General features: G+C 40.9%; 2 protein-coding genes across 2 annotated transcripts; one reads left to right on the top strand and one right to left on the bottom strand.

The window, feature by feature from the left end:
* The first annotated feature begins 8306 nt into the window (after positions 1 to 8306).
* LOC5572053 (NTF2-related export protein) lies at positions 8307 to 9036 on the top strand. The gene is made up of 2 exons (XM_001653772.2): positions 8307 to 8517; positions 8598 to 9036. The coding sequence occupies exons 1-2, from the start codon at positions 8497 to 8499 to the stop codon at positions 8994 to 8996; spliced, it is 420 nt and encodes a 139-aa protein (XP_001653822.1). The 5' UTR covers positions 8307 to 8496; the 3' UTR covers positions 8997 to 9036.
* A 344-nt stretch (positions 9037 to 9380) lies between these two features.
* Positions 9381 to 11564, bottom strand: LOC5572057 (gastrulation defective protein 1 homolog). Its single transcript, XM_001653771.2, has 2 exons — positions 11363 to 11564; positions 9381 to 11300 (listed from the first exon to the last, which is right to left on the bottom strand). The coding sequence occupies exons 1-2, from the start codon at positions 11439 to 11441 to the stop codon at positions 9418 to 9420; spliced, it is 1962 nt and encodes a 653-aa protein (XP_001653821.1). The 5' UTR covers positions 11442 to 11564; the 3' UTR covers positions 9381 to 9417.
* Positions 11565 to 12411: the final 847 nt, after the last annotated feature.

The raw sequence follows: 12411 nt of genomic DNA, 5'->3' as shown, positions 1-12411 counted from the left end.
TATCCAGCATCGAATCGAAGCTGCTGTAGAATAACCTAGAATAATTCCGGTGAGTAGCTCTCTCCTGGTTTTGTGGCAAGCGGAAATGTGGCGACGAAAATTTAACTGCGTGGCATCTCGGTTAATATCATTTTTAAAGATATTTGATCCCACCTGGAAACCCGGAAGCTACGAGGTTTCAATGGCTTCTAGATTGGCATGGCATTTGATTTCTCACAGCTTCTATATGTATCGGTTCCCGAGGAATAACACCAATATACTACCGGGCAGTAAAATCTTCGTCGCCGGTCGCAAAATCGGAAGAGAGCAGAATCCTTTCTGGGGACTATTCGTAAAGTCAATCGTGGAGCACCACAGCAGCTTCCCGCAAGGAGATGAAGGGGATGTTTATTGCGATCATGTAGGATTCCGTATTGGTAGAACCTACAATTATGGCCATTTTCCGGGAGTCCTTATAATTCTGTTGACGGTGAAATGAGGACCACAATTTGATGAACAAAAAAAAAATGGTGCTCATTTTTTATATCGAGGGAGATTTGCGATTAGGGCTTATCTAAATAATCAATAACAATGAATGAGAAAATAATAAATGAAATTCTCAAGTACATTCTTTAGTCCTGACTTAAGACTGAAGAAAATATAATCAAACTTAAATCTTTTCAATTTTATTTACATATGATAAACCTATTTTCAAAACCCCTATGAATACCTCACATATCTCCTACAATCTCTTTGCTTTGGGTTCTAGAAATATCTTATCAAGTTTCGCCGAATTACGTTCTGAATAATGTCAGTACATTCCAAACTTAAAAGCCTGTCATGGATATCATTTTCAATATCGCCTGTTAGGTGCTTTACGCCAAAGTCAATAATTAAATTATCGCTAGGGGAAAAGTTTTGTTTGTTTCGCCCGAATTGCGAAGCATCCCGGATATGAGCGAGCGAGTCAGTTTTGTTGTGTGCTGGGATCTGACATTTCATTATGTCTACAAACATTCAATGCAGGGATGTTACTGATCGTTGAGGAAAAATCTCCACATTGTATTCCCATAGGGTTTATACAACTGTGCCGCACGACGGAATTCACCTCAAATTTGGTGAATACATAGTTTTTCAAAAAATTGTAAGAAAATCAGGAGTGCATATAAAAAATATCTGAAAGCGTCAATAATCATAAAAAATAATCGCCTGTCGAAGAAAAATATAAAAATAGGGGGTAAGGTTTGACGGAAATGGTCTATTTACTATTCCAACCAAGATTGAGCTATCATGAACGCTTTTTAGGGCCCATTCACAAATTTCTTAACGCTGGAGGGGATGGGTGGGTGTCCAAACGATATTACGGCCCATATAAAAACTGAATAATATTCATACAAAAAGCGTTACATGGGGTGGGTGGGTGTCCAAAATAGCCAATTTCAGCGTTATAAAATAAATGAATGAACCCTTTATTTGCGTTTTGTTCCTTCTCAATCCAACCGCGTCGATAGCCGAGCGGCTAGCGTTCGCGCTTGGCAATCGCCAGATCCTCGGTTCGATTCTGGTCTACTGTGAGTTTTTAACCATGATATAGTAATTTTTACTATCCAGCTTTTTACGCTAGCTATAAAAGAACGGGGGGTGATTTGACTTTGACATTTCTTGGCTATCAATTTTATAGTTTAGTCTTAGTAGGCAATAATTAAAAATTGTTGATTGAAATGTCAAAAGTTTTCACTGGATTTGTTTTGCTGCTGCGGGTTTTTTGTGCATATTGCAATGTCTTCTCCATTTTACACAAAACTTTATTCCTTTCATTTTAGGCATCAGTAGACCACAATTTCTCATAGAAAGCGTTTCTGAATCAAACAAATAGGGATGAAAAACTGAAAAGGAGAGTATTCTGTATGCCAGCATTGAACTTTTGGACAAACGCTGTGACCAATCATAACGAAACCCTGACGATTTTCAATAACCTCCCGTAACCCTTTATAGAGAATGGGAAGAAATTATAAGACATGCACATTTTCAAATATATAAAAGGTTTTCAAAGATGATCAAATATTGATCTCCGTCCAGACCTTGACGTGCATGAACAGTGAAATACGCACTTTTACATGACTTTTGGCATTCTCGAACTGCAGGGTTACCGAGGAATGGGTCTAGTCACTGCATACACTGAAATCAAAACTCCAATAAATTCTATGTGTGAAAACCATATAGACGCATTTTTTCTGCCTCCAACTTTAGTGTATGTGCCGCAATTAAATTTTATTTGAGAACAATAAAATTAAATGTCGATGCATTTATATACCACTAGCATCGTAATGCATGATAAAGGTTACATTAGTACAATCTATTAAAGCAGTAAATATGATTGAAGAGCCCAAACTTGTAAGGCAACGGTCAGAAAAGATGTATCGCCATCTTTGCGAGCGAGGTATAATTTTTCCACAGTGAGTGGCGCTACCTTTTTTGATTTCTAAAAATCAAGAGCATATCTGTATAAGTCTGTAAATTCTATCTTGACAATAAGGACAAGCAATAAGCTGTAAGTATTCAAGAATGTTCGAAATCAAACTTGGGTGAAAAAGCCATTTTTATCAAATTCCAGGTGTTTTCAGAACTACAATCGTAATAAAACTTTGCGGAGGTGATTAACATGAACTTCAGTGGAACCGACGTCCTGCAATCTTTTGATCGGCGCAACTCTAGTGGAGTGCTCGGTGGTGATGGTAGAAAGCTGCATAGCTATGTTGTTCAGTGGCACTACTACAGACCAGACCAATCGTCTCTGCAGCTGTTCATACGACCACGACCTTGCTGTAGAACGGAGTCCACCAATTCATCATTCAAATATATACTAATTTGCGATTTAATTCAATAAATGTTCAATGCAATATGTACGCTTGTTTTTTTTTATTATTTGCTAGATTGGAGATCAGAAATCGCATTTATTTACTGCAGATCACCACTTTTAAAATACATAAGCGCGATTTATCGAAATCAATTGCACCTGCATTTATTTTATGAGGATGCTGCATTTAAAAAATAAGAGTCACAGAACTGTTCTTTTTATGTGCAAGATAGATGAATTGTAAATGCGAAGCTTGATTGCAAAAATATATGTGCCTTGCACATATATTCAACAGGCCAATTCGGCTCAGTGTACAAAATTAACATAATATTATACACCGTGGGATTTACAGTCCATGTGTGGGATGTAGCAAACATGACACAGGGTTGTAAAGAGTTTTTATTACAAACATTGTTTTACTTTCTCCGTAGTTTACTCAAACATAACAAGCATTAATGTGAAAAGGGTCAGAAAACGAAATTATCTTCTGAAATAGTCATCACAAGCTTTTCAAGGCCTAAAGCCATCAGTTTGGCATCGTCGTTTTTGCTTGTAACACTCATTTCAGTCAGAATCTCATCTCGAGAATTAAAAGGAACCAATCCCAATGATGTCGCAAATCGTAGACCTAAAATGGCAAAAACATTTGTATTGAATAGAAAATTAGGAAAATAGTTTTTAGATTTCCATTTCCTGCAATCAAGAGATTTTATGACGTTTCTCTAAAATCAACAAGAAAAAATTTCAACATCGCAAGGTTTGCTTTGATCAAACCATAAAAATATTACAGTGTTAACAAGAAAAGTCAAAAAGGGGTGATTGAAAGTTTATAGCGAGCTAGCGTAAAAAGCTGAATACAAATGGTACCATGGTAAAATTGAATGCACAAAATATTTGAAATAAATGCGAATTTAGTCTGCACAAATCAAGTGGCGTTGTGTTTTTAATTTAACCCTCTGATATTATGGATCCGACGGAAATAAGGACAAATTTTTTTTTAAATACATTTGTTTCTCAATCTCCAAGCGTCGTGACTAATATTTGAATAGTGCGCTGTGTTCATAAACATCGTAAGAATGCAGCGCCACACATGCCATTATGACAGTTATGTCGGGAACGAGTCACTCGTCGCGTGTTCCATACGCGCGTTCCGATTTGGTGGGCACGTGACAATATAGTATTTTCAACCGCAACGCTGTTCTCAGTGTACCTATTTATGTGTACACTGATCTTAGCGTGTGTGTGCCTGCAAAAAACGCGATATGTCTGTATCTGAGACGAGACTCGCGAAGACGGTCTTCTTTTTCTGTGATTGCTGAGTTTTTTTCTTATTCCACTTTGTGCATACCAATTATGCGCATGCGCATACCAATTATGCGCATGCTGTTCAAATCCTCACATGAACCTCTCAGCAAAAAATGATTAAGTTTGCATCACATCGAATCATAAATAGCCATTTGAGTGAAATTTCATGCCAGCAAACGTAGAAGACATTAGAAATAATTAATCTTCTGCTTAGATTTATCAGCAACTTTGGAAAAAACTGCTCCGCTGACTGAAGTTTTTAATAACAGTTTACTTTGAACACAATACTTTTCACTTTTTCAGCCATAAAAACGGTGGGCTGCATTTGACGTTTCGTGAGAGGGGAATCTGGCAATGTCATATATAACAGGTCCGGGTCTTAGTATGTGTTTGCTTGTATTAGTCACGAAAAAGATGTAAACAAAACGATCAGCTGATGGTGACGACAAGGCTGCGAAAAATTTTGTTCGCAGCTTTCGCAACGTGACGTCATCTTCGGCTACTTCGTGAACTTTCGGCTCGCCGAAGTTGCCATTGCACAACTACCACTTCAAAACTCATGTTATCACATATACTAATTTGATGTTCGCCCGCACCTCTAAGAGCATCTTTAACGGGAGCGACTATTTGGGTGATTAAAATGATCACCCCCAGAGTTGTCATTTTAGTTTAGTCACTCATTCTCACACCGGTGGCTACCATATTTAATAACTCGTTTCCGTACCGGTCGTTGCTTTTTGGGATAAGATATGAGTTGTGAAAATAATGGTGATCAATTCAGGTTGGGAATTTTTGTAACTCTGCTGGAATATCTATTATATTCTGGTGCGGAATTTTTAGAATGCCATCGGAATCCTTGGGATTCAGACTGGAATCCTTGGGATTCCGACTGGAATCCTTGGGATTCCGACTGGAATCCTTGGGATTCCGACTGCAATCCTTGGGATTCCGACTGGAATCCTTGGGATTCCGACTGGAATCCTTGGGATTCCGACTGGAATCCTTGGGATTCCGACTGGAATCCTTGGGATTCCGACTGGAATCCTTGGGATTCCGACTGGAATCCTTGGGATTCCGACTGGAATCCTTGGAATTCCGACTGGAATCCTTGGAATTCCGACTGGAATCCTTGGGATTCCGACTGGAATCCTTGGGATTCCGACTGGAATCCTTGGGATACCAGCTGGAATTCCAGTCAGAATCCCGAGGACTCTAGTCTGAATCCCGAGGATTCCAGTCGGACTTCCAAGGATTCCAGTTGGACTTCCAAGGATTCCAGTCGGACTTCCAAGGATTCCAGTCGGACTTCCAAGGATTCCAGTCGGACTTCCAAGGATTCCAGTCGGACTTCCAAGGATTCCAGTCGGACTTCCAAGGATTCCAGTCGGACTTCCAAGGATTCCAGTCGGAATTCCAAGGATTCCAGTCGGAATCCCAAGGATTCCAGTCGGAATCCCAAGGATTCCAGTCGGAATCCCAAGGATTCCAGTCGGAATCCCAAGGATTCCAGTCGGAATCCCAAGGATTCCAGTCGGAATCCCAAGGATTCCAGTCGGAATCCCAAGGATTCCAGTCGGAATCCCAAGGATTCCAGTCGGAATCCCAAGGATTCCAGTCGGAATCCCAAGGATTCCAGTCGGAATCCCAAGGATTCCAGCTGTAATTCTGAGGTATCCAGTCGAAATTCCGAGGATTCCAGTCGAAATTCCGAGGATTCAAGTCGAAATTCCGAGGATTCTAGTCGAAATCCCGAGGATTCCAGGCGGAATCCCGTGGATTCCAGTTGAAATTCTAAGGATTCCAGTCGGAATCCAAAAATCCCATAATTCTCCGAAATCGAGGATTTTCGAGTATTTCATAAACTTCTATCGGATTTCCAATAATTGCATCAGATTCCTAGTATTCTTATCAAAATCTTGAAGGTTTACCCGAATTCTCAAAATTATGAAATTTCTACTTCATGCGTATCAGATTACTAAAACTCCAACCAGAATTTCATATCCCACACCGTATATGCTTGAATTCAAATCGAATAGCAGCGCAACTATCGCGCTGCTAAATTTGCTCACCCGATGCTTTCCGAAAGCAGCGCTGTCATTTTGCTACCCCGGTTAGCAGCGCCCGGTACGGATCAGCGTAATGATACTGCGCTATGTAATTTAGTTTAGTCGCGCACCGTTACGACTGCTCTAAATACCCCACATCGGGAATCTGGGCTGCATATTCGTGATCAAACGTCAACATCCCACCGCAAAATCGCTAGTGTTTGGAGGTGATTTTAACCTCCAAATTGCCAAATAACCTCCGAAACATCACCTCCAAGTTAGTTCTAATAACCTCCGTTATATGAAATATGGTGGCGCGTCGATCGTCGCAAGTTTATCGTTAAACAGTCAATGGGTGATATGAATAAAAAACTTTGAACTTTACTACATGTAGCATCTACTCAAAAACAAAATCCACAAAGTTTACTACACTTTTGGTATGAATAAAAAACTTTTCGAACATGTAGTACTTACTACTTTCGAACATGAGCAGTGACTGAAGCTGCACGTTAAGAAATTTCCATTCAGAGTGCAGAGTGATTCTGCACGTAAAGAATAATCTATTCAGAGTGACGCTTAAAATTAATACAATCATGCATATGAAGAAAATGCATGGAATCTAATCGATTACGCGACAATTTGCACAAATCATGAAGGTGCTGTTATTTGACAAGATTTGTAGTGTAATTTTGCGATTAGTCTATGATTTTATGATGATGGTACATCAAAGAATTTTCTGGGTGGTTTTCGGCCTTCGCCAACGCCGATGATTTTTTAAATACTAGCTTAACATTTATGAAGAGATCTTGAGATTGCAGCTATCAAATTTGGAACCACATATTTTCTAGCACCTTCTAGTACTGAGATTCTGGTGAAATTGCGGTAGAATTTTGATGCTCCTCGTGTGTTTCATGCTGTTATGTTGAATTCCGATGTTCTAAGTGTTTCTGTGATATTCTCGTTATTTTGGTGGGGTTTCTGATAGTATCCTTGGAATGTCTAGAACTTAGAATGTAGAGATTTTTATGAGAATTGTAGTTATTCCATTGGTATTCGTTAGAATTCAATGAGGATCTCCCCTAAAACACCAGGGTTCCCTTTGAAATTATTAAAATTCTAAACGATTCCACAAAAAATCCCATTGAAATCTATAAAATATTTACCGACATTCAAAACGTTTATATTAAAGCTTTACTTTGAAATTCCAAAGGAACTGGAGATCAACGGAATCTTAAAGGTTTTTACAATAATTACAAAGATTGATTTTCGGAATTACAAATATTCACACAATAATTCGCAGGAATCCCACCGCAATCTCATAGATTCTTACAGAAATACCGTCTCAAAGATACCCACAGAATTCCAAGAGATTAATATTCGGAATCCCATTCCCACCCCAATTCTAGAGTTTTTACCAGATTCCTAATATTTCCGCAATACTCCTAGAATGGTATTTAAATTTTCAGAATTATCATAAAAAATCCGACATCCCTATCGGAATCTCAAAGTTTCTACAGGAATTCCGGAATACAAAAGGAAATCTGAGATGTCAGAATTTACACGTAAAATTCAGAATTACTTTATCAATATCTGAATTCCTACCGACATCCTAAAATTCCTAGAAAATAACATAATTATCGTAATGCCTGAATTCACACGGATATTACAAATTGCTACTGCCGGTAATCTTACCGGAATCTCAGAATTGGCGGAGCGAAAGTTTTCGTAACCTCAGAATTCCTTTGCAAAACTCAAAATACCTTCCGATACATCAAAACTCATATCGTTTTCCCATGATTTTTACTCAAAAGTAAATCATTCCATTCAATTCCGCAAACTCAAAGCATGTGTAGCAACCTCTGAAGCTAACTACCAGTAGCTTTGTAGTAAATGCTACCTTTATTCATAGCAATGCGTTGTTTGTAGTATGTTCGAAAGGTGTAGAAAGGAAAATGACACAAACATGTTCCACTCGTGTTCCACATATAGCGTTTACTACCGAGAATGTAGTAAACTCAACTTTACTACATTTTATTCATACGACCCAATGACGTTGATATTTTTCCTCTTCGCGAGTCTCTCTCAGGTCTGTATTAGATTAGTTTCGAACGTCACAACATTTTGAAGGGCGCATCTATTAAACTGTCAAAATTTGATAAAAACAAAATATCAGTGAAAAGCGGCGTCGATTTGTATCGTTCACTTCTTGTTCTGCTAATAAAACTGTTTAAAACTAGCATTTAATCCATAAAAGTCGAGTAAACCTGAAATTTATCCTTGTGAAATAGTAATCTCCATCAATATACAAAAATGACAACAGCAATCGACCCAGTAAGTACATGTCTTTCGTCAATTTGTTCGAGGTTAGGTTTCTGCCAGAACAAAACTAATGCCATTCCCAATCCCCGTAGGAACTGCGCACCAAAATCGACACCGCTTGCCGGACGGCGGAGGAATTTACCAAACTCTACTACGAAAGCGTAGACAAGAAGCGGCACCAGATGGCCCGGCTCTATATGGATAACGGTTTGCTGGTGTGGAACGGAAACGGTGCCAACGGGAAGGATAACATCCAGAAGTACTTCCAGGAACTGCCCCGCTCGGAGCACATAATGAACACTCTGGACGCACAGCCGATCATTGACGATGCTGTGTCCTCGCAGCTGACCTTCATAATCCAGGTTTCGGGAACGGTCAAGTTCCAGGACAATCCCACCAAACCATTCCAGCAGACGTTCATGATTACGGCCCAGGGCGATAAGTGGAAGATTGCCAGCGATTGCTTCCGGTTGCAGGATGCAATTTTTTAAGGGGAAATGATTAATACAAGAAAGCTTCGGATGGAGAAAATTGTTGAGTTCTAAAATGATCGAAAGAAAATCCTTGAGGTGAGGTAGTTTCGTTGGATTCCTTGGTAAAATCCCTGAATTCCCTTAAGTATTCCTTAATCAATTTTTGGATGAATTATTGAACCAATTCCTAGAGGAGTTGGTGGGAAAATTTTAGGAGTGATGACAAGATGCTACTGAAAGTATTTCGGAAGACAATTGAATCTCTGCAGAAATCACTAGAAGAATTCCTGTAGTTTTTCCTCGAGGAAAGAGAGTTTAGAGACCTTCCGGTGACAATAAAGGCTTTTTAGAGATTTGCATTAAAATAGCGACCAAGTCGCAGTCATCCAAACAGAACATCCATGAGGTGAGATTTATAACTTTTATTGAATCATTACGATTACTCAGTTTTCGGCTTCTTGCTGTCCGGTTCGTCTTCCGTGTTGAAAATGGGCTTCGGCTGAGTCTTGTTGTACGCTGGAGAGATCCAGTAGGGATTTTCGGCCGCTTCTTTGGCGTACTTTAGAATGGCCTCACGCGGATCCTGGTCGTCTTCCACTCGTTTGCTAAGCCCAAGGTTTCGTATGACGTAGGAGGAAAGTGTGCCTCCGGAACTGGCCACTCGTCCTCCTTGGCCGCTGGTGATGGGCAAGTCTGGTCGCCGGGATTTGACAGGATCCATTCGATCCTTTTCAAGCTTTTTGCGGTGTGAACGGGATTTTTCTTGTCGGAACATTGGCAGAGCGTGTGGAGTTATGACCTGACTGGTTCCGATCATTTCCATGTCCTTCTTCTTGCGATAGGTTCGAACGACGCACAGCTTGGCTCCCCTCATGCTGCGCTTCTCATCGTACAAACCTCGGATGATTCCATTTCCGCATCCGACGAACACCTGATTCAACTTCGGATGCCAATGGGTTCGGATGACGTGTGAATCTGTGATCGGAATTGTGGCCACCGTTTCGAAAGTTTTAGTGTCGAAGAAATACAGATTGGCTTGCTTCTGTCCTTTGGGCAAAGATTCTCCCGTCAGAACCATGGTGTCATCCGGGCTGAAACAACAATCCGTCGTCTCATACCGCGAGAAAAGGTTTCCGAATTCGTGTAAGGGTTTTTTAAATGCTCGCAAATCCCATAGTTTCAGGGTTTCATCGGTTGACCTGGTAGCCAGAACCTGTCCCGCGTACGAAAATAGGATTGAAGAGATGTCACTTCCTTTGGCATGAGCGTCCCTCACGCAATGTGTCGTATTCACAAACATCTTCCGGGTGTCCCAGGTTTGAATCGACCCGTCGCTACATCCGGCTGCAATCAGGGTCCCATCCCGATTATACGTACAAGCTGTTGGAACCGTCTTCAGCCCTCCTTGAGCTCGTGTTTTGATCACGTTCTTCTGTTCCTTGGATTTGGCAAAAACCCACGTCCTCAGAGTGGAATCCATCGCACTCGTCAGAAATTCGTCCTTCTTCACAAAATTCCAACAGCCTCCGGTCAATCCAGCGACGTGACCCTTTGTCCTCGTCATATCCGTGATGTACTGATCGCCCTTCACGCATTCCATCTTTTCAAACCCATCCCGGTCCAAAACCTTTGCTTGTGAACTTCCGGAAACCACCAGAATCATGTCCCCTGTGGTGGAATAGTGCAAATCCCGAATTGGATGATTCTCGCAGGGCTGCAGACTCCTGAAACTCTTCATCGACTTGTCCATTCCAGAGAAGTCCCAAAAGTTCAGATTGTAATCCACAGAACCGGACGCCAACCTGACCCCGGAAGGATCTGCCGCCAGCGAAATGACCGCTTTGGAGCCATGTCGCATTTCCACCTCGTGCGAGTTGGGAATCTTATTTATCGGAGCGTCCTCATCGAAATCATCGTCGTCTTCATCCTCGTCGCTATCGTCACTTTCCCTGGGGTCTTTCTTCCTGACTTTTCCATCGCCGGTTCCCTCCTGAGTAATCGCCGGCAAGGGTCCAATCACCTCCTCATCGCTGTCTCCATCCGAGGAACCATCTCCCCCTCCACCATCAGGTTCCTCGACCCGAATGGCCTCCGGATCGTCCTCCGCTTTCGGGGCATTCTGCCTGGCCTTTTGGATCATCTCATTTATATCGAACTGTTTGGCCTTCCGTCCGAACCCGCTGATTCCCATCAGTTCCTGCATTCGGCTGTTCTCGAGATCGGTCGCTATCTTGTCTACGTCTGAGTGCTTAGCGGTTCCAGATGGCCCCGGTTCCGGGGGTGCTTCCATGCGACTGAAAGATCCGAAACCACCACCGGATGCTGGAAGTAGTTTATTGACGATTGCTTATAGAGCTTGAAATTTCTTGATGTATCGTTCTTACCTGTTGCAGGGGCGGCATTTTCAGTAGCGGGGGATGTTTTCAGCTGTATTTTTCCAAACGTGATTTTACCTTTATTCATTTTGAATTGATTTTCAGGTGAAAATTGGAGAAATCTAAATTTTTGCTTCCGAAATCGATCGGAGGTTTGAAGAAAGCTGGCTGTTTACACAACACAGCTCCCTTCAGAAGTTTCCACTGATAACGCGCTGATGTTTGAAACTGATCTAACACGTTCGTGCAAAATTATTCAGAAAATGTGTATAAGAAGAATCTACCCCATTACCCAGAATCCCATTTCTCTGAATGCCATCTCATCGGATTCCATTACCCCGAATGTACCATTACCCCGAATTCAATCAAAGCTATTTCCCTGAATTAACCTTTATGTTGACATGATGACATTGATGGCATATCCCAATGTTATTAGAATTCGAGGTGATGTCATTCGAATTTACGGGTCGTTAGGGGATTTGGATTTCGGGGTAATGGAATTCTGAGTAATGGTATTCGGGGTAATTGGGTAGAATCCTATAAACCATACAAGTGTTCCTGATAGTGTTCAGAATAATTTGCGATCATACCTTGACAATTCAATTTAACAACAATAAATCAACATTAAGAAGAACGGTGTTTACAGTTTGGTAAATGGGAAAATTACGCTTGCGCATCATTTAATGATCCATTTATATTACGCAATATCTTTTGTCGTGTTACTTTGGTGCCCATATAACCCAAGTAACACGACAAAAGATATTGCTTAGGCTGTGAACCGTTTCACCAGTTCGTTTAACTTTTAGTTAAAATTTGACAGCTCGATAGTTATTTCCCCTCCGATTGGAAATAACCCTGCTCTGGACCATGGTTAAACTTGACAGTTCGAAAGTTATTTTTTGCTCCCGTGAATTTGAGAACAAGTAACCATCTGTCAACTTTGTTCTGAAATAACTACTCGACTGTCAAAGCTCAAATGGGTCGACTGCGATGTTCAATTTAACCATATGAGGGGAAAATAACTATTGAAATGTCAAATTTTAACTAATAGTTAAACG

This window comes from Aedes aegypti, chromosome 2, assembly GCF_002204515.2.
Source record: "Aedes aegypti strain LVP_AGWG chromosome 2, AaegL5.0 Primary Assembly, whole genome shotgun sequence".
Taxonomy (NCBI): Eukaryota; Metazoa; Arthropoda; class Insecta; order Diptera; family Culicidae; genus Aedes; species Aedes aegypti.
Note: the sequence above shows the minus strand (reverse complement) of the source record. Positions and strands in the feature narration are given on the sequence as shown.

Coding starts and splice junctions, on each gene's coding strand:
- LOC5572053 (XM_001653772.2), top strand. CDS start 8,497: ATGACAACAGCAATCGACCCA. Junction 8,518..8,597: donor TGACAACAGCAATCGACCCA/GTAAGTACATGT, acceptor CAATCCCCGTAG/GAACTGCGCACCAAAATCGA.
- LOC5572057 (XM_001653771.2), bottom strand. CDS start 11,441: ATGAATAAAGGTAAAATCACGTTTGGAAAAATACAGCTGAAAACATCC. Junction 11,301..11,362: donor AAATGCCGCCCCTGCAACAG/GTAAGAACGATA, acceptor AACTACTTCCAG/CATCCGGTGGTGGTTTCGGA.